This window comes from Leuresthes tenuis, unplaced genomic scaffold (genome assembly GCF_036924035.1).
Source record: "Leuresthes tenuis unplaced genomic scaffold, fLeuTen1.0.hap1 SCAF_3, whole genome shotgun sequence".
Classification (NCBI taxonomy): Eukaryota; Metazoa; Chordata; class Actinopteri; order Atheriniformes; family Atherinopsidae; genus Leuresthes; species Leuresthes tenuis.
Window position 1 is genome coordinate 3008052 of NW_027325357.1, and position 20277 is coordinate 3028328.

At 43.8% G+C, this 20277-nt stretch overlaps 4 protein-coding genes across 7 annotated transcripts in view; 1 reads left to right on the forward strand and 3 right to left on the reverse strand.

Annotated features, from left to right (window-relative positions):
- The window catches only part of pxk (PX domain containing serine/threonine kinase), a 32053-nt gene extending 19415 nt beyond the window's left edge, over positions 1-12638 (reverse strand). The window contains exons 1-8 of one of the 2 annotated variants that reach the window (XM_072381429.1): positions 12353-12638; positions 8715-8765; positions 7615-7662; positions 4844-5030; positions 4279-4356; positions 2926-2999; positions 2486-2560; positions 678-782 (exon numbers count right to left, since the gene is read on the reverse strand). In XM_072381429.1, the coding sequence (XP_072237530.1) occupies positions 678-782; positions 2486-2560; positions 2926-2999; positions 4279-4356; positions 4844-5030; positions 7615-7662; positions 8715-8765; positions 12353-12454 (720 nt within the window). In that variant the 5' untranslated portion in view covers positions 12455-12638. The remainder of the gene's footprint in view (positions 1-677; positions 783-2485; positions 2561-2925; positions 3000-4278; positions 4357-4843; positions 5031-7614; positions 7663-8714; positions 8766-12352) is intronic. The other variant, XM_072381430.1, reaches the window with a different exon arrangement.
- LOC140302914 (uncharacterized) overlaps positions 1-20277 on the forward strand; it is a 163421-nt gene that overhangs the window by 40276 nt on the left and 102868 nt on the right. The window lies entirely within an intron of this gene.
- LOC140302919 (hydroxyacyl-thioester dehydratase type 2, mitochondrial-like) lies at positions 13527-14606 on the reverse strand. 2 transcript variants are annotated; one of them, XM_072381453.1, is made up of 2 exons: positions 14166-14606; positions 13527-13694 (listed from the first exon to the last, which is right to left on the reverse strand). In XM_072381453.1, exons 1-2 carry the CDS (start codon positions 14604-14606, stop codon positions 13644-13646), a joined length of 492 nt encoding a protein of 163 aa, XP_072237554.1. In that variant the 3' UTR covers positions 13527-13643. The 2 variants fall into 2 exon arrangements, with proteins under 2 accessions (XP_072237554.1, XP_072237555.1); XM_072381454.1 differs by lacking the exon at positions 13527-13694 and having other exon boundaries at positions 14130-14606.
- rpp14 (ribonuclease P/MRP 14 subunit) lies at positions 14427-20116 on the reverse strand. 2 transcript variants are annotated; one of them, XM_072381455.1, is made up of 6 exons: positions 20009-20116; positions 18241-18378; positions 18022-18106; positions 16583-16659; positions 16423-16501; positions 14427-14687 (listed from the first exon to the last, which is right to left on the reverse strand). In XM_072381455.1, exons 2-6 carry the CDS (start codon positions 18324-18326, stop codon positions 14631-14633), a joined length of 384 nt encoding a protein of 127 aa, XP_072237556.1. In that variant the 5' UTR covers positions 18327-18378; positions 20009-20116; the 3' UTR covers positions 14427-14630. The 2 variants fall into 2 exon arrangements, with proteins under 2 accessions (XP_072237556.1, XP_072237557.1); XM_072381456.1 differs by having other exon boundaries at positions 19978-20116.

The window sequence follows — 20277 nt, forward strand, 5'->3', positions numbered from 1 at the left end:
TTATTTTCAAATTTCTGCTGGTTGGTGCTCATCATTCACCTGAGTTCATGCTAACTGTCAGACTCGAGCTTTTGATGGCAGTAGAAGCATCACTAAACTCTGTATGCTCTCCTGTAGCTAACCTCACGTTGCCACTCAGAGGCTGCATCCTGAGAGCTCTCGACTTCTGGGGCTGAAGTCAAAAGCACAACCGGATGCAGCTAAGGACCGCTACGATCCTCCACCATCATCTGTCCAACAGCTTGAGGCAGATGTTCTGTCTGCAGGAGTCTTCCTGCCAAATGTTTTTCCTCACTGAGCTTGAACTGTTGGGTATCTTTACATCAAGTACAGTGAGATGGGTTTTGGCCCTAAACTGGGGCTTTATGTGAAAGTAAACTGAATTAAAAGTCCACAAAGTCTGGAGTTAAACTGAGGGCTGAGAGTGAAACGATGCCCTCAGAAACCAGCTTTAACCCTGATGTGATGTGAGTGTTTTTAAAAAACAAGAAGCAGAAGAAACGAGGGCAAAATTAACATATTTCAATTAAAGTTGAACATTCAAACGTTTTGAGGGCTGTTCCTCAAAAACTCTGGTTTCAGAAGGCTTTTTAAACAAAGCCTTGGTTGGCACGTTTGTCGGTGGAGACGCTGGTTTAGCATCTGAAAGCTTGGCTGAAGAGACGCAGAAACTGTACCTTACAGATGTGGTCTCTCAGAGAGCCTTTCTCGCTGAACGGCCGGATGAGCAGAGCCGAAGACTCACTGGTGCTGGAGAACAGCAACGGACAGAGATACGGAGTCTGTGGAGGAGGAGAAGCCGTACGAACGGTCAGCAACATCATTACACTTTGTGTTAATGTGCTGATTTGCACCATAGAGTGTGAGTGATTTGTTTCCACACATAAACTACTGACCATTCACACATTTTAAAAGGAAACTATGAGATTCTTTACATGTTTAAACCCCTGGAGATAATCCTGAATGGCACTTGGCCTGAACACACGAGGCAGGACATGATTAAAAAGATACGCAGCGTTTTGTTCAAAGAATGTTGAGGAATTAAAAAAAACTAAACCATGAACTCCTGCCTCTTACTGCATTAATAAAACATCTGTCCGTCCATCTATGGATGGCCGATATCGGCTATTGACCTGTTTATGGCCTGAAATATCTCTGGATCTGTGGAGTAGAAGGCTGCTCGCTTTAGAGTCAGCTGGTCTGGTAACTTTGACTAAAAACACTTTGAAAGCATTTTGTTTGCATCTTTTTTACTGATTTTTGATCTGATAATGTCTCGGTACGCTGTGCTGGTTTCTCCTCATTCACATAAAACTTCCTGGATTATTTTGCCTGAATGTCTCTCGTGTGTTCTTGAGTGTTTCCATAACTCAAAGACAGGCAGAGCAGTGTTGCCAGCTGGGAAATGTAGTTTTATTGTACCAGAGACATAAAATGATCGTACACCCGTCATAACCAAAATAAAAAGTCTATTGATGCGCTAAAGTCACTCTGAATGTCCGGCAGGAGAAAACTCGTCATTTTATAGGCTATTAATGAAGAGATTCTTGGACAACTGAGAAACTTCTCCAAATGTCAGACTTGCTTTGCTTTGTCTTTGTGCTGTAAAGACCTTCTTTGAGCTTCCTTTCCACATCATTTATTGACATCCTGTCGCTAGGATACATCCCGACAGTGTTGCCAGGTGGGAAATGTAGTTTTATTGTACCAGAGACATAAAATTATCGTACACCCGTCATAACCAAAATAAAAAGTCTATTGATGCGCTATAGTCACTCTGAATGTCCAGCAGGAGAAAACTCGTCATTTTATAGGCTATTAATGAAGAGATTCTTGGACAACTGAGAAACTTCTCCAAATGTCAGACTTGCTTTGTCTTTGTGCTGTAAAGACCTTCTTTCAGCTTCCTTTCCACGTCATTTATTGACATCCTGTCGCTAGGATACATCCCAACAGTGTTGCCAGCTGGGAAATGTAGTTTTATTGTACCAGAGACATAAAATGATCGTATTTTGAGGGAAATTATCGTACACCCGTCATAACCAAAATAACAAGTCTATTGATGCTATAGTCACTCTAGTGTTGAATAGCGTCTAACAGACTCACGGCTTTGCATCAGCAGGTGCGTTCGGCTAAATGGAAATGCCTTCAGGGTCCACAAAAAAAATCCGACAGACAGTTGCGACAGGCTGATTACATCCGATTACAGCCACACATTCACAGAATGGTGAAATGATCGTATATTTGGCCTTTTTTGGGATTATTGATCATCCACAGGGCAAAATTATCGTACAAATACGATAATTTTGATCATGTCCAAAGCAGGATGTAACCAAATGACACTTATTCAACCTAAATATCATCTTTGAGGTAATAATAAGCAGAATCTGCAGGACTACTTCACCACTCTGAGATATTCCACAGAAGTCTTTGCACAGCAGACTACTTAAAGCGTGTAGTTTTAGTGTTTTCGACGTGCACGTACAGAGAGGTTGGTGAGCAGCTTCATGGCGGACTGCAGGTCCTTGTCTGACAGGAACTTATGAGGACCCAGATCCACCTTCACACACACAGAAACACACACAGAGTCAGATGTTTCGAGCAGCTGTGCTCGTGATGCAGAAGCTGCTTTTAAATCTTCATGATTTCTTCTTTTTCTGTTGGGTTTCAGATTGTATGTCTCCCAGAATAAAAACGTCATGCACTTATAGACGTATCCTTCAGTGATATTAACCTTTTAAGTCCTGAATAACAGTTTAAAGGGCCAGTGAATGACATCTATCAGCAGGGAGGACAAACAACACCTTTTTAAGGTTCCAAAAGAATTTTCTCACTTGAAACAATCCCATAAATGCACGTTTCTGTGCACATTTTGTCGGCTTATTGACTCAAGTGTCACATGGATTGTCTTTGTGTTTTACTCACCCAGCTCAGCAGATACCTCTCTTTGGGCTGCTCTTTGTTTTTGATTAGAAAGTATTTCTTCCTGATCCTCCAACCTGAAAAACAAGCAGAGCATTTAGAAACTCTAACAGCATTAAAAGAGGATTATTCAAGACTCACCATGAGGCTTTTGACACAGTCTTCCTTCTACCAACAAGATGTTGATTTCATCAGAAATTCCACAAACATTTGCTGAATCATAGAAACGCACAGGCAGTGATTTGGATGTCTTGGTGGGGTTGTTTGTTTTAGATAACGAACTGAAAGCTATTTCAGTTCAGTCTTGCAGAATGTTGAGATGTTGGTTTATACTTCAGCTGCTGTTATATGGACCGAACAGAAATGCTGCACAGTAACTTTACTGCAGCCATGTTTCCATCCAAAAGTGATTCCAATCATGTGTGTTTCCATCAAAAGTTTGGACTTTGGTTAAAACTACCAACTCGCAAGAGTTTTCCGCAGGTTGGCATAGCAACCAGCCTGTAAACGTTTTACCGGCTTCCCGACCCGGAGTTTATCACCATGGAGACAGGACTTGAACCTTTATTTTTATGCATTTAGCAGACGCTTTTATCCAAAGCGACTTACAGGTAGGCAGATAGGGTAAAGGGGCATTGCCTAACAACCCCTACTGGAGGTAGTACCTTTCATTTTTTAAATTGAACTCAGGTCTCCCACATGGAAGGTGGCAATCATACCACTACACTATCCAGTTCATTATTAAGTGGTAATGGAGCTGTCATGGCGAGTCCTGGCGATTAGAGGGGCTGTCAGGCAGGAGGTGTAACTTAATGCCCTTAAATGCAGAGATCGGGGTGAAAGTACGTCAGACTTGATGCGAACACAGCTGTTTCCATCCCTTTAGAATCAACCAAAACCCGGCGCTAGCGAGCGTGTTTTCATTTGTGCGAATCAGGGGATTTTAATTCGAATTATGGCCTAATTTTCCGATGCGATACTTCTCGATGTGCATCTAAACAGGCTGATGGAGACGCAGCCTGTGAATCTGTGCAAAGAATGGCTCAGATTTAACTGCAGAATACAGAAAAACAGCAGCAACATAATGCTCGTCAAGCATCGTGTTCACATCCATTCCAACCATCTGATCTTTCTGAAGGTCATCAATCGTGCAAATGCAACAGTAAACCGTTTCTCCGGTTTATGTTGGCGTAAAACCTCGACTGTCAGTCCCTCCAGTTTGAAACAACTTTCAGCCAATCAGCAGATGGTTGTCAGCTTTTCAGACGACTGCACGTCTGCCTGTTTTTATTGAAGAAACACCATCTGAGAGCCACACATACGGACACCTTTGAGTGAGTATAAACCGGCTCTTACTGATGTCTTTGAGGGGTTCCATGACCTCCCACTTCGGGTCCGACCTGAAGAACATGGAGACCTGCTGCAGGGCGATCTCTGGTAGACACAGAAAGACGGTAAACTTTAAGAAACTTTAAGCCAAACTCAGACATCTCAAGTAGAAAGACCGCATCTAAAACCTGCAGGACAGCGGCCCTCGAGGACCGGATGTGGGTATCCCTGCTTTAGAGAATCACATCAGACAGTCTCCATCCTTTATGTTAGTTTTATTTGAGATCTGTTTTTATAATTTGACTGTTTACTTTCTCTGTTATAAGGTTTTATACTTGAATCATTTGCATTCAACTTGTTTACATGTTGAAAATGTAGTTTTTTTCCTTTTTGAATAGATAAATTCAAGGTAAACTATAGTATAAAACACAAAGTCTGTGCTTTATTCAGTTTATTTAACATTTGATTAATCAGAATAACGAAAGAGACAACAGAACACAGTTTGTGAGATAAATAAAAACAGAATAAAATGTTGCTGCCTCCTCGAATCAAGCAAGGAAAGAACAAAGTTCAATGAAATGAGCGAGCAAACCTGAGTAGTTGGCAGAGTAGTTGTTGGGGTCGAGGAACTTCTTAACAGACAAGGAAGTGGAAAGCAAGGGATGCTGGGTAATGGAGTCCAGATAGGTCTGCAGCCCTCTCTGCCTCTCAGCTATGAACTCTCTGTCCATGTTTCCAATAAGCTTCTTGGGAGGAAGAGGGAGGCTGATGCCGGACACCTGAAGAGAGGGAAAAGTTTCATTTTCCTCTATCTTTTATGATACTCAATAAGACATGTACAAAGGTCGCAGAGAGCGGGTTTCCCACCACTCTGCTGAGTGCTGACTGCAGAGCAGGGACTAATGATGGGCCAGGGTCAAAGTGACACCTCCAGAAAAGGAAATGAGCTGACAAAACCTCAGCAGAAAAACTGCCAACTTCCTGTTTTCATGACCAGAAGACGAGTCACAAAAGCTAAAACCCGACACATTCCAAGATCTGCAGCAGTTTGATCCAAAACAGCTCCGACACGATGAGAGACTCGACTGCAGCTCCAGTTTTCAGATGAAAGAAAACATAATCTTATCTTTTCCCTCCTGTTCTCATCCCATTAAAGACCCAACAGAATAATGTCATGACGGACTATTATCGAATACTTATCTAATCAGGTTGCCCTAGATTCACTTCATGTTTGTTCGTGCAATCCAACCGAGCTCAGAAGTCCTCCTTTCTGCACTGGAACGCCAACATAAGTCGGAGAAACCTCAACATGGCTGCCCAGATAAAAAGAAGTGTTAAAGCTACTGTAATAACCTTTTTATTAGCATTTCTCTCACTTCCTGCCTCATTAAAATCAGTCACACAGTGAATATATTGCTGTGTTGTTTGCATGTCTCCGTTTGCTGTTGTTAACCTGGTCAGTGAGTGAATCCCACTGGTTTTCTCACACTCAGTGGGTCTCCATGATGAGATTAACTGGATTACAGCTACAGTTGGGTTCTGCTCCTTATCTGAGGGTAATTATCCTTGGATATATGGCGGTGAATGAATGGAATCACTGGCACAAAGCATGTCATACCCCGGTACGATAGGTGGCGCTGTCCCCATTTCAGCTATCGCTAATAGAGCCACTTCCTGTTGACGTCTTCACCACCAACAACAACAAACTCAGGCATTCAGAAAGATGGCGAACGCAGAGCGAGATGAAGCTGCGTCCCTCTCCATCTGTGATGAGCTGGTTATGGCACAGACGATGCACAACGGCGCATTCTCCATCGCGTTGTTTCTTTCTTTCTGACGACAGCAACAGGAATATCGTCTCCTTCCACTTCCGGGTGACGATCGCGGGAAAAAATCTGGAGCATGCGCAGAACGCTCGATCCGATCGATTTGGATAGAGTTATCTCGGGGTCTTAATTTGACCGCGAATAACCCGATCCGAACCGTTTTTTGTCAGATTAAGGTGTTTTATTGTGATTTAGCCATTAATCCAATCCGATGGCGCTCATGTAACCGTGAAAAATGGTGAAACTGGAACCCGTTCAGTGGCTGATTAATAGTTGAAAGCTTTTATTATTTGTTGATTTGCTTGTTTCTGAGGTTAACTATAGCTAAAGTGAGCTATAAATTAAATTTACTGAGATTCTTCGTTGTATGTGCTGTGCAACAGAGTAAATATCAGCTCTTTTCATATGTGTTCAGCTTTGTTCTCAAGTTATTTTTTCTGCTTTTAGTTTGAATCGAATTGATTTCTTACATATTCTTTTGTGTTTGTGGTTTCCGTACGAAACTGGCTTCTGTTCATCATATTCAGCGAAATTAGCAGTAGCAGCTTCGAAATCTGACCTCCAAGGCAAACAGAGTCCAATATAGGTCACAAACTGAACTTTCAGCAGCACTGACAGTGTTAAGGAAAGAAATATTGATCTGCATCAGCTGTTTGCCACTTTTCTTTTTCTTTTTAAAGAAACCTTCAGGTTCTCCAGACAACAAAGACAAAAAAGATGCAAATAATATGAAAAAACAACGTAAAAATGGGACAGTGAGGTAAAAATTCAGAGTAGTGTGCTGTTTGAACAGGTTTTTCTGATGTCGGGTGCTCAGGATTTCCAGAGCCGGGAGCAGAGCACCTGAACGCTCCCGGTGGTGGCGAGGCGGGCGGAAGAGATTTGGATGAGTTACGAACGCTGCAGCACAGGGGGGTGAATGGTGATGATAATACGGGCTGCAGGACTCTGAACTCGTTTACTGAGGGAGGTAAGAGTGAGACTAAAACTAACAGAACTGCAGTTGTCAATTCAAGAAGTGACTGGTCTGTGAACAAGGATGGCGGCGGTGATAACTGCTGCTTTAGCGGCTCAAAGATCAACTTACACGATAACTGACTTTGCTAATACTGTGTAATCAGCTCCTCTGTTACGTAAAACTTCTGTGAGTAAGTCTGAGCATCTTCTGCAACACATCAGAGATCAGATTCAGACTGTGCGCCACAACCTCTGAGTCAGGTCCAAAAATAACAGCTGAACAGGACACAGACAATGCCTGCTTTCTCACAGAAGCAGCCGAGGCTTCTGGGAAACTGAAACAGGAAAGTAATGACCCGTCACTGAACTTACCCCACCAGGAAGGAGATTAGCAAAGAAAGGGCTGCTGTGTGGAAATAAGGACCGAAGTCTGGCGTTTTCAAGCCAGTTAAACAACAATATTCCATGACAGACTATAAAAGACAGGATAAAACATGTCTGCGGTCTGTATAAAAGGTTAAAGCACATCAGTATTCATTCAGTTTTTGTGCGACTTGGGACAGAAGAATGTGGAACTCACCATCAAGCTGCTGTTGAGGATGTCGAAATCACTGTAACGACGAATCACCTGCAACACACACACAGGCACAACTCAGGCCAGGGGACTTTATGTGAACCAGAAAACAGGTTAAACAGGTTAAAACTGTATAACAAAAGGGTTAAAAGCTGAATAAACTAAATAAGACAATAAGTTACAGCTTGTTCGGTTCAGTGAAAGCAGCAGGAACAAAACTGGGACTGAAAACCACCGAAAAACTTTAATAAAAGTCCAACATTTTCTGCATGGTTGGAGCAGCTGATTTAGCTTTCTGAAACACCAGCTAACGCCTGGAATAAAACTCCAAATGCAGACGGGTTGAGGAGGAGACGTCTAAGACGTAAGATAGGAGCAAAATGGGGAGCAAGGAGGAGGAAGTTAAAACCATTTCTTCCTTTTATTGTCATGGAAAGTGTGGGATCCCTGGGAGATAAACTCAGAGCTCAGAGGAAGCAGCCAGAATTATCAGGAAGGTTGTTGAACCTTTGGCTGCCATTTTCTGTCCAATTTGTCAACATAAAGTTCACCTGAGTTACCTGCTGACGCCGTGTGTGACATCATCAGCTAAGTTGTTGCCAAGCTACAAAAACACTGATGGAGACCTCTGAAGATTTCTACAACACCCACTGGTTTGCCAGCTGGTTTCTGTTTAACTTCGTTTTGTCTATTACAATAATCCATACTGCAGCCATTTCATTCAATTAAATCAAGTTCAGTTTTAATTCATAAAGAATCACAACAAATTTCATATCTAATGAGCTGCTTAAAAGGAGCCGATCAAATAAATTAAAAACCCTGTGAGCGAAATGACAGCAGAAAACAGACCTTCCTGAGAAAGAAAACATCATGTGGGTCAGTGATACTTTCATCCAATCAGAGCAAAGTTCACACGGATGATTCCCACCTGGCGCAGTCAAGAGGTCACCTGACCTGTTGTCATGTGACCTGTCGAGACCATCACCCACCAGTTCCACTCAGTGCTGCATAAAGTCTAACTCAGCTTTGGTTTCATCTTGATTAATTGATCAATCAATTGGCTTTTCACCCCATCTGACAGCTTGGCTTGTGATTGGTGCGTTTACCTGCCAGCTGTCGTCTGAAGACACGCCCCTCTGGACTCGGATGATGTACTCCTGAGAGAGAAAACGCCGGCATTAAAACACATTTCGACATTTTAAACGCGTAATATCACCAAAACATTAACTCTAATCCAAATGCTAATTATTAATCAACTTATCACACAACAGAATAATTATGGTGATCATATAGTTTATTCATAGATTTAGCCCAATATAAACCACTGCTATTTGTTTATTTACATCAGATATAGTCAACATTTCAGCCAACAGGAAGGTTTTAGTCGAGTCAAAGGTTATAATGACAATAACTAACAATTACTCTATAATAAAAAATTAATTCTGTATTCAATTTGGAGCCAGCGAAGAGAGGGAAGAACAGGGGTGATGCTTTCTGGTACTAGTTAGGAGAACCTGACTTACGCCAAGCAGTAACAATACTCAGCCATGAGGTGATTAAGGCTGATTAAAGGTTCTTAAAAGGGGAACTCCGGTATTTTTAAACCTTATTTCTGGCATGAAATACGTTCATCTGCTCACTGAGAACAGTTTGGTGAAAGTCGGCGTCCTTCGGAAGATATTTAGATAACTGGAGATCCATATAACGGAGTGAACGGGGCTTAGAGGATGCAGCCTCTAAATAAGGCATTATCTGTCTTTATTTCACCAATACTTTAAGAAGAATGAATGAATGAACGTGTGCTATAGCTCTGTTAGCTCATAGCTGCTGTTATGTGGCTACTTGCAGCTATAGGAGAGCTAACGGAGGGATTTCTACACAGGCACTCTACTGGGCCCACTTCATCCACACGCCCCCCTGCAGCACAGTTTATTCACTCCGTGCTCTGTGACAGTCGGCTAACTTCACACAGAGTTTGCTGCTGATAGTTTTGTGCAACATGGCAGGATATTTATCAGAGTTTGACAACGTGAACGACGACTTTGAGTAAGATGGACGTTCTTACCGGAGTGAATGAGCTTTCTCCAACTGTTCTCGGTGAGTAGATGAACGTATTTCATGCCAGAAATAAGGTTTAAAAATACCGGAGTTCCCCTTTAATAACTGTCCTCAAGTCATCACCAGAAAGGATGGAATTCAGTTTAGCAATGTTCTTAAACTGGAATAAAACAACTTCATCCATCATTTTCCTCTTATCTGAGGTCGGGTCACAGAGCCAACAGGTCCAGGAGGGAAACCCAGACATCCCTCTCCCCAGCATAAAAATCCAGCTCCTCCTGTGGGATCCTGAGGCGTTCCCAGACCAGAAGGGATATATCATCCCTCCAAAGAGTGCTGGGTCTGCCCCAGGGCCTCCTCTCAGTTGGACCTGCCTGAAAAACCTCCAAAGGGAAGCGACCAGGAGGCATCCTAACCAGATGAACCACCTCAGCTGACTCCTTTCTATGTGGAGGAGCAGCTCCCTCCAGTCTACATGGATTCTGTGGACTTGGAAAAGGCTTACAACCGTGTCCCCCAAGAGATTCTGTGGGGGTGCTGCAGGAATATGGGGTACCAGATATTCAGCTCCCCGTAAGTAAGACCTGTGTCCAAAAAGTGGAGCTGGTTTACTGGACTGCACCAGGGCTGCCTCTGGTCACCAATCCTGTTTGTGGTTTTCATGGACAGGATCTGGAGGTGTAGTTGGGGGGGGAGGAACCTCAGGGTTCTGCTTTTTGCAGATGATGTGATTCTGTTGGCCAAGACCTTCAGTTGACAGCTGAGTGTGAAGCAGCCGGGATGAAAGTCAGTTCTTCCAAATCTGAGGCCGTGGTTCTCAGCCAGTAAAAGGTGGAGTGCTCCCTCTGGGTCGGGGATGAGCCTCCGCCTCAGGTGGAGGAGTTTAAGAGATTGACCACTGCTCCACACTGCTCCTCCTGAATAATCTGAGCAGTGTGACCCCCCTGCACCTGGAACATACTCTTTGAAGACTGAAGGACAGTGGCAGTAAGATGCTTGCTAAACCTACCAAGAAGTTTGGGTGGGGGGGGCAACAATAATCACCTCACTCATCACGCTCACAGCCGTGCGCTCAGGCCGGCGGCTGTTACTGATGCACATGTTGTCATGTAGTTTTCAACTGAACAGTAATCTCTGGCCACATATTACTTGTTATGTAAATGATCTAAACAGTTTGACTCTCTATGGGAGGCACAGAACTTAAATGTGGGGATAAGAGAGATTGGGGGACACGAATCAGTTCAGAAATTAAGGGAAAAAAATGGTAATGTATGCATATTAGTAAAATAAACAGCCATGCATAAACAGATACACAATATTTTGTTTTATTTCAAATGTCAACTAACACTGCAAAATGTTGCACTATAATGATGACATTTAAAAATAACCCGTGTTTATACGTGGTAATTTAAGGGAAATAAGGACTATCCATCACTGCCTAATCACAGGACAGAACAAACGCCAATAATCCTGAAACTGCTGACATGTTGACAAATTGTGGAAATTACTGATAGGAACTGTTTTCCATAATTACACAATCTTGCTTCTGTTTATTGACAAAAAAAAGGTAGAAAATGTAAGAAAATAACTATAAAATAAACCAATAGAAATACAGAATAATGTGATAATATCAATGTAAAGTTACAATCCGGTTTTATTCGTCTATTCTATGGTGTTATGGTGGATTTTTCCCTGTTTGAAACAGCACAAAATGCCACGAAGGATGCCTGACATTAGCATGCTAAGCTATCAGGTAGCTCAGCTGATCCCCGCCGGACTGTCAACAACAAACTGAACAGTGCGTCCATTATCGGACATAACTCCCGTCTGTCGTTTCTTCAAATCCACGTTGTTTGAACGCCATTTATCATCATACAAACAAACCCAAACACCGTAAATATTTATCAGATGTCACTCCCACCTTCAAGCGACATGTTTGAAATACCCATTTCAGTCAAATCTCATAATTTCAAGCCACATTGAGAATTAGGTGTGTAGGAGCTGCAATGTAGATGTATTTAGAGGAGAGACTACAAGCCGAAGGTGAGATGAGATAATTAAGAATACAAAAACAACCACTCGTTGTGTTTCAATGTAGGACATCATCAACAAGCGTTCAATTAATCAAAAGAGGGTAAACCTATAGACCCGAATTCACCACAACTGATAAAGGTCTTCACAATATGATGAAATACCGGTTCTCGGAGGTTTTTCTGGCTTCTGGGCAGAGAGCCAATCGGTGTCAATGCTCTTGTATAAATCGCTTGATTTCAGCAGCTTGCTGAGCGCTGAAAAGCTGCCAGAAAGTTGCTTAATCAGTGGCAACAAAACAGAACCTGTCAGCTGTCCGATAATTGAATTACACTAATACATCAGATACCCTAATCAAGTTATAGAGACTGTCATCTGACTGTAAGTGGCGATGGTTGCGTTTTTATCGCTACAATTGCTGCGGTGGTTTGTATTTAAACAAATAAGTTAAAGAAAATGAGGCAAAAAAATAACACATGTCCGATAATTGAACTAGCATCACAATAATCGACTTAAACCGCCCCCAAGGAAAACTTTGCTGTTTTTAAGAGAAACCAGCAAACTAGAAAAAGCGTCTGGCTGATGAGAAACGGTGATGAATGGCTAATAATTAAGCCTACCGACTGTCCTCGGTTAGTTTCCAGTGAGCACTCACCGTGTGGGACTGGAGATTCTGGCTAGCTTCGATCACCGCCGTCAGGGGCACGGTGTCGTCCAGCAGAAGCCTGCCGGGGGGCGGCTTCTTCATGAAAGACATCCCGGAGGATTGACGGCGAAAGTCTGAGCTAAACGTCCGTCTGTCACTGACACCGAGACGGAGCTCCGCTGAGCGCAGGACAGGCACCAACCGCAGAGTTAACCTGCTAACTGTTAGCAAGGTCTAGTGTAACCAGGAAGCGCTGATTTGTCAATAATTGGACGTTTCGAAACCACGTGATGACGCGTCAGCGCCACCAGCTGGTCTGGAGGAGGAAGTGTTTATACAAGTCCGAAGGAAGAAAGAGAGAAAGATCGACTAGAGAAAGACTGCAGCTATTGTCAATAAAATCCACTGTATGGAAGCGAATCTTGACCATAATTCAAATTAAAATGCATTTGCAGAAATGCTTTTTCACTTTAAGAATGTGGCTGCATTATTTGACTCATAAATAAAACTAGTAATCAATCGTCCTATTTGCATTTTAATTTTCTTCTTCAAGAGTGCTCAATCTTTCACTTAATTAAAATGAAAAAGAAATAGACATTTGAGATTTAATTTTCAAAATATGCCCCAGTAAATAGATACCAAAATTCAATTTGAAATGTCAAATTGGAAAATTAAAATGCATTTGCAGAAATGCTTTTTCATTTTAAGAATGTGGCTGCATTATTGGACTCATAAATAAAACTAGTAATCAATCCTTCCATTTGCATTTTCTAATTAAAGACTGCACATTATTGCTTTTTCGTTTTCATGGTCTGCCCGCAAAGTACTGCCCATGATTCGAAAACGAAAAAGCATTCCGATGACATTTAATAACACATCTCTGGATTTTATTCCTCTGTAGTTGAAATTATTCAATGTAATCGGGTGTTGTGGATGTGAAAATGAACACTGGCACCTTAAAATTGACCATTTTGATTGATTTAATGGACTAAAATCCTGTTTCTATTAAAATGTAACTAAAAGTTCCCTGAAATAAAGTCTCAACTAATTCAAAAAGTGAAACTTTTAACCAACGGCATATCTATTTATCCAGGTTATTCACTTCTCTGATGCAGATTAAAACGGCAGCTCGGGGATCACTGCCCCGAGCAGAGAAACTGTGAAATCAGCAGAAATGAACAGGTTTGAACTGGATTTGTATTTTTTATTCCACACTTTAAACAAAGCACACGGCAGAGCTGACAAATCAAACACACTGAACGATTAATTATCTGTTGTGTCTCTAATCAATAAACTCATTTCACCTGGTTGCTGCAAACCAAACTTCCTCCTCCTCCTTCTCTTCCTCCTCCTCCTCCTCCTCCTCCTCCTTCTCCTCCTCTTCCTCCTCCTCCTCCTTCTCCTCTTCCTCTTCCTCCTCCTTCTCCTCCTCTTCCTCTTCCTCCTCCTTCTCCTCCTCCTCCTCCTCCTCCTCCTCCTTCTCCTCCTCCTCCTCCTCTTCCTCCTCCTTCTCCTCCTCTTCCTCCTCCTCCTCTTCCTCCTCCTTCTCCTCCTCCTCCTCCTCCTCTTCCTCCTCCTTCTCCTCCTCTTCCTCTTCCTCCTCCTTCTCCTCCTCCTCCTCCTCCTCCTCCTTCTCCTCTTCCTCCTCCTCCTCTTCCTCTTCCTCCTCTTCCTCCTCCTTCTCCTCCTCTTCCTCCTCCTCCTCCTCCTCCTTCTCCTCCTTCTCCTCTTCCTCCTCCTCCTCTTCCTCTTCCTCCTCTTCCTCCTCCTTCTCCTCCTCTTCCTCCTCCTCCTCCTCTCACTGCCTCTGCTGCTGCTCCACGGGCATCATCACCATCACCTCCCCCTCCATCACCACTTTGTCCTTCACGGAGCACTTGACGCCGATGAAGGCGAACGACATCTTCACTTTGCGCACCTCGGCTTCGGCCAGCACCTCCTCGCCGATGTAAAGCGGCGCCGGGAAGCGGATCTCCTGGTACAAGAAGACGCAGCCGGTCCCGGGCATCCTGGTGCCGAGCACGGCGGAGATCAGTCCGTTGATGAGGACGCCGTGAACGATGGGCGTCTCGAAGGAGGTGGTGCTGGCGTAGGCCGGGTCCACGTGGAGGGGGTTGGTGTCGCCCGTCAGCTCGGCGAACAGCTGGACGTCGCGGGAGGAGAACGCTTTGGTCAGGGAGGCTCGCTGGCCGACGTGCAGCTGCCGGCTGAGGGGAGGAGAGAGGCGGAGCCTGTTAAAGGCGCTCCTCCATATGAAACTCATGGTGAAGACGAAGCTCCGCCCACTTCAGTCAAGCTGCAGATCACGGCTGTTTCCTGTCAGCGCCAGCAGGAACGGAGACACCTGAAGGCAACACAAGGAGAACTTTAAAGCCACAAACAGGACACCGTTTCATTTAAACATCTGAACTGAACCCGTTTTATCCAGATCTGGAGCTGATCAATCGTTTGGTTTTTTAAATCCTCCAAACCCAAAAACACGACCACATAAAAGCATGTTGACAGAAATAATTCAGAGTCAGAGACAGTGAAAGAAAAAATTAAGAGAACGAATCACGTGAAGCTTAAAAACTGAGATACTTCCTGAAACCCACGGCTGGGGGGGCGGAGCCAGCAGAGAGCGGCAGTCACAGATGGTAACGAAGACACTGAGGATAATTAAATGTGTTTCATCTAAACTAAATCCAGCATGAATCAAATATCAGTGGAGAGCAGAAGTTTGAGGGAAACTAAACTCAGGCAGACAGGAAAAGTGATGCGTTAATCTGTCGCTGCATGATGGAGCAACATAAGAGAAGACCCACTTTCTCTTTCCTTTTTGGTTGAGTCTAATTGACTTTCTTGGTGGCGGACAGCAGAGATAACCATGGTCGGGAGGGGCAGCAGCATTTTACAGCTGATAGGCAGAAGCTCTGGTGGTTGCCAGAAAAACATGAGGACAGAGAGAGAAAGGTGATGTTCGGGGAGCTGAGAAGAAAGGAGGAGCTTTCAGTTTACTGCTTTGTGGTTCATCCAGGAGGCATCAGCCCCGGGGCCACTGGGGGGGGGGGGGATTATACAGTCGTGGCAAAAGTTTACTGCTTCAGTTTTTATTATGACCATTTGAATAAACTCTAAAAGTTACGAAGAGTGATCAGCTGAACTGCAAAGTCCCTTTTTGAACTTAATCCCCCCCAAAAGAAACATTTCCACAGCATTTCAGCCACAAAAGGACCTGCTGACATTTCAGTGATTCTCTCATTGACACAGGCTGGAGATCCTTGAGTCCTGCTGGCTGAGTTAGAACAGCAGAGAGGATGCTTTAAAGGGGAACTTTAAAGTGGTCCCAGTAGAGTGCCTGTGTAGAAATCCCTCCGTTAGCTCTCCTATAGCTGCAAGTAGCCACATAACAGCAGCTATGAGCTAACAGAGCTATAGCACACGTTCATTCATTCATTCTTCTTAAAGTATTGGTGAAATAAAGACAGATAATGCCTTATTTAGAGGCTGCATCCTCTAAGCCCCGTTCACTCCGTTATATGGATCTCCAGTTATCTAAATATCTTCTGAAGGACGCCGACTTTCACCAAACTGTTCTCAGTGAGCAGATGAACGCATTTCATGCCAGAAATAAGGTTTAAAAATACCGGAGTTCCCCTTTAATCTCGGGTTGACATCAGTCAGGATTTGACCCAGAAGTTGTCTTGACAGCAATTAGGGTGAATTGCAGAGATTAAATATTGAATATTTCCATAAACTTGATGCAACTGTCAACAAAAGCCTTTGAAACTTATGAAATGCTTCAATATTCCATAGAAACATCTGACAAAAAGGTGAAAAAACACTGAAGCAGCAAACTTTGGCCACAAATGTAAATCCCATCTGAACGAGGAACGCCTCGGGATGTCCCAGGAGGAGCCGGGGGGTGACGCTGGGGAGAGGGATGTCCGGGTTTCTCTCCTGTTGCCTGGAGACGTGACCTCGGATGGATGGAAGAGCTCCGGCTCATTCAGCTTCATTCATCCTTCTCTGGACAATCACACCTCAGAGAAAACTCAAAGGAACCCGACGAACGTGACAAATTATTAAGTAAATCTGACCTGCAGCACTCTGAAAGCACAGGCCTGGTTCTGGTAGAAGCCCAGCAGCGTCAGGGAGCTCCACAGCTTCACTAAACCCCTAAAGGAAACACAAAGAAAATCAACTTCATCTTTAATCAGCGGCTTGAGGCTTTTCTTCCATGGTGCGGCTGAAGCTGACCTGCTGGAAACACGCAGAAGAGCCGTCAGGGTGTCTTCATCGTACTTCAACACATCAAAGTTCAGCGCCGCTCCCACCTGAAGCACAAAGTGTAATCAGTGTACAGATCACAGAGCACCAGAGGGGGGGAATTTGTCACTTTCCAGCACTGGAAAGCAGATACAGAGCTGTGAGCACTCGTCTCAGATAAGTAAGAAGAAAAGCAGAATTCAGGCAGCTTTTATCAAAGCTTCTTCTGGTTATCTGGGTTTTTAATGTGGTTCCTAATAAACTGCATGAATCTGATTAAAAAAGTGCTGCTCTCACACTCGGCTCTGCCAACTTTTCTGGGGTAATGATTCAGTTCATAAACTTTATGGAGGGCTTCCAGTTCGGTCGTTTGAATCTTTACTTTCTGTAGATGATGTGGTTCTGGTGGCTCCATCGGACGCAGACTTGCAGCTATTTGTGGTTCTGCTGAGCAGATGGTGTCAGCATCGAACGCCGTACCCGTCTGTCAAGGACAGGGACGCCCAGGTCCTCGAGGGCCGCTGGCCTGCAGGTTTTATGTTATGTTTATGCATTTAGCAGATGCTTTTATCCAAAGAGACTTACAGATAGGGTAAGGGGGCCTAAGGACCCTACTGGAGACAGTACCTTTCATGCAGGGGATTTGAACCCAGATCTCCCACATGAAAGGAGGCAATCACACCACTAAACTATCCAGTCCAGGTTTTAGATGTTTCCCTGCTCCAGCACACCTGATTCAGATCAATGCATCATCAGCAGGCTGCAGCAGAACTTAACAACCTGTTTCATCTGAATCAGGTGTGTTGAAGCAGGGAAACGTCTAAAACCTGCAGGACAGCGGCCCTCGAGGACCGACTTCGGACATCCCTGGTCAAGGTGAACAGTCGATTTACCGTTTGGCCTCGACCTTATTCTAGGATAAGGAGTCGAGTCTCTGCTCCTACATATGAAAAGGAGCCGGCTGTGGCGTTTTGGCCTTTTGGTTGGGAAATCTCCCAGGTGTTTTGGACAATGTCCACAGGTCGGAGGCCTCCGGCTGAGCCAAGTCTGCAGGTCTGTGAAGGCCTCGCTGTCCCCTCCAGAAGTGCTGGAGCAGGTGGCTGAAGAGAGCGAGGCCTGGGGGGGGCGGCAGCCGTCCCAGCAGGGACAAAAACATGCAATGAAGGGCTGGATGATGTACAGCAGTTCCCCCGAACGTGATCATGAGCAACATGCTGCACCAGTCGGTGGATTTTCAGCTGTCCCAGGTGCTGGAAACTAAACCGAATTCATTTCTCTGTGTTGCAGAAAGTTTTTATTTTGTCTCAACGAGATTTAAGAGGACAGATTTTACTCCATTTCTCTCACAGCAGCTGGCTGGAGCCTTAAATTTAGCTCCTGGTATCATTCTTTATCATTTGAATCCACCCAAAGTGGTCTAAGACTCTCACCTCTCCGTACAGATTCTTCAGGCCTGTGATGATGAAGTGCTTCAGTTCCACTGCACTCAGTCTGGTTGAATCATCCTCCAGGACACTAAACACCAACACATCCAGAGGTCAGCCCACAGCAACTTCAGCAGCTGACATTTGTGTCTGATGAGGTTTTACGAGGGAATAAAACATCACTTACTGAACAAAATCAGCAGAACACAAAGCTAACGCACTTACAGGTGGACTTTCATGTAGTGGTACGGTGAAGCGTTCTTCAACACCACCCGTTGGTAACCAGAAGATTCCTCCTGCTCGGCTCTCATTCTACTGAAGCATCGGTGATTCTCCACAGCAGGTCGATCAGCTGACTGCAGGCTAAAAACAAACCACCATGGAGCAGATGTTAGGTTTAAGCACTTTGTACCACACCAGTCTGTTTTTCAGGGCTCCAAATTCACTTTAAATACAATAATGAAAACCTTAACTTCTGGAACTACTAGTGCTGAAGTCTTAATCCAGGCCTTGTTTCTTTCTATTTCCTTCCAAGCAGCCAGACTTTCTTTAATCTTTTAAAGTGTCCTGATCAATAAACAATACTCCAACTTTCTGAAGGTCTTTAAAGTTTTTCTTTGGACATTTTCTGCTTTTTCACTCATTTTCAGTCCTTGTACCTGAGCATTTTCAGAGGAATGTGCTTTTTCTTTGTTCAGCCACTTAACTCTGACCTATGAACCATTCAGGCAGAAAAAAGGCTCCTAACTCAAGGGATGAACCAGTGTTGTGTCGACACAGAACAGACAACTTAGCAAAGAAGCCATTTGAAATTGGATCTTTAGACACTTTGTCACAAAGACACATAATTTGTTCCCATTTCTTTAGCTGCATCTATGAAAAACAGCAAAGAAAACACAGTTTGACAGACAGAAAATAGGATTTCTGCAGCAACAAGGTGATTCCCAAAGAGCTATTAGCTGAAAACTTGGCATATCTCAGCATGGTGTGCAGTGTGTCCTTAAAACATTTGAGGAAACTGGACAAGTGGAGGACAAAAGAAGAAGTGTCAGGCCTAAAAAACTATCTACAGCAGATGAACAGGATCTGAAAGTGAAGTCCTTAAGAAAGAGGAAAAAATCCAGCTGTGACCTGACAGGACCTGAGAGATGCATCTGGACCTTCAGCTGATCCATCTACTGTTGGCCCAAGCCTCATCAGAAATGGTCTCCATGGAAGGGTGGCTGTCAAGAAGCCGTTCTTAAGGAAGGGAAACAGGGAGAAAAGGCTGAGCTGTGCCAAATGACACAAGAAGTGGAGTGAAAATCAGTGGCAACAGGTCTTATGGAGGGATGAATCCTCCCCAGAGCCCGGACCTCAACATTATTGAAGCAGTGTGGGATCATCTGACAGAGAACGGAACAAAAGGCAGCCCACATCCAAAGAAGAGCTTTGGGATGTCCTTCAAGAAGCCTGGAGAACTATTCCTGAAGACTCCTTAAAGAAATGACAGAAAGCTTGTCTCAGAGGGTTCAGGCTGTGTTGGAGAATAAAGGAGCTCAGAACAGATATTCGTTTTAAAGCTGCTGAGAACTGAACAAACTCTGTTTCTGCCTCAGATTCTGGATTTATATTCATGTTTGAACAACTGTTTCATATTTTCCGCAACAAACTCAGAGATGAGGGATGTAAACATGAAACCTGGCAGGAACAAAACACAACAAAGACACGTTTAACGACGGCTATAAACAGTTTTTCAAGTAAAACTAGTCGGCTGAAGAGATAAAAAAACCCCTCCTAGCTGTAACAAGAATGAATGTCCACTGTTGTTAAAATCTTTTTACCAAATTAAACCCAAATAGTTTAAAGGAGGTCAAACATCAGCAAGGTGAACTTGTTATCTTTACTTAAGCTAACAGTTAGCAAACACATGCTCAAGTAAATAGCCTACAGTAAATAAACTGTCTTTAATCATTGCTGTACCTCTTAGCAAAAGTGTCACCGTGTCACTCACCAGCTACATCAACGTGGAAAGGTGACAGCAGCGTGTTCCAAGCAGGTTCGCCACCATTAAAACTTTCTACTCCCAGCAGCTCCCCGCGACTGTTCAGTAATCTAATCCGGCGCATGCGCAGTGATAGCAAGGAGGTGTAAAACTGCGAGAGTCATTCCTCTGTCACAAATATCGAGCATCGCGGTTTGTCTGAGTATTTAATCTTTCTTACAACTGAATAAAAGGTATTGTGGTATGCTGTTTACAATATTGATTCAGATTTTTACAGA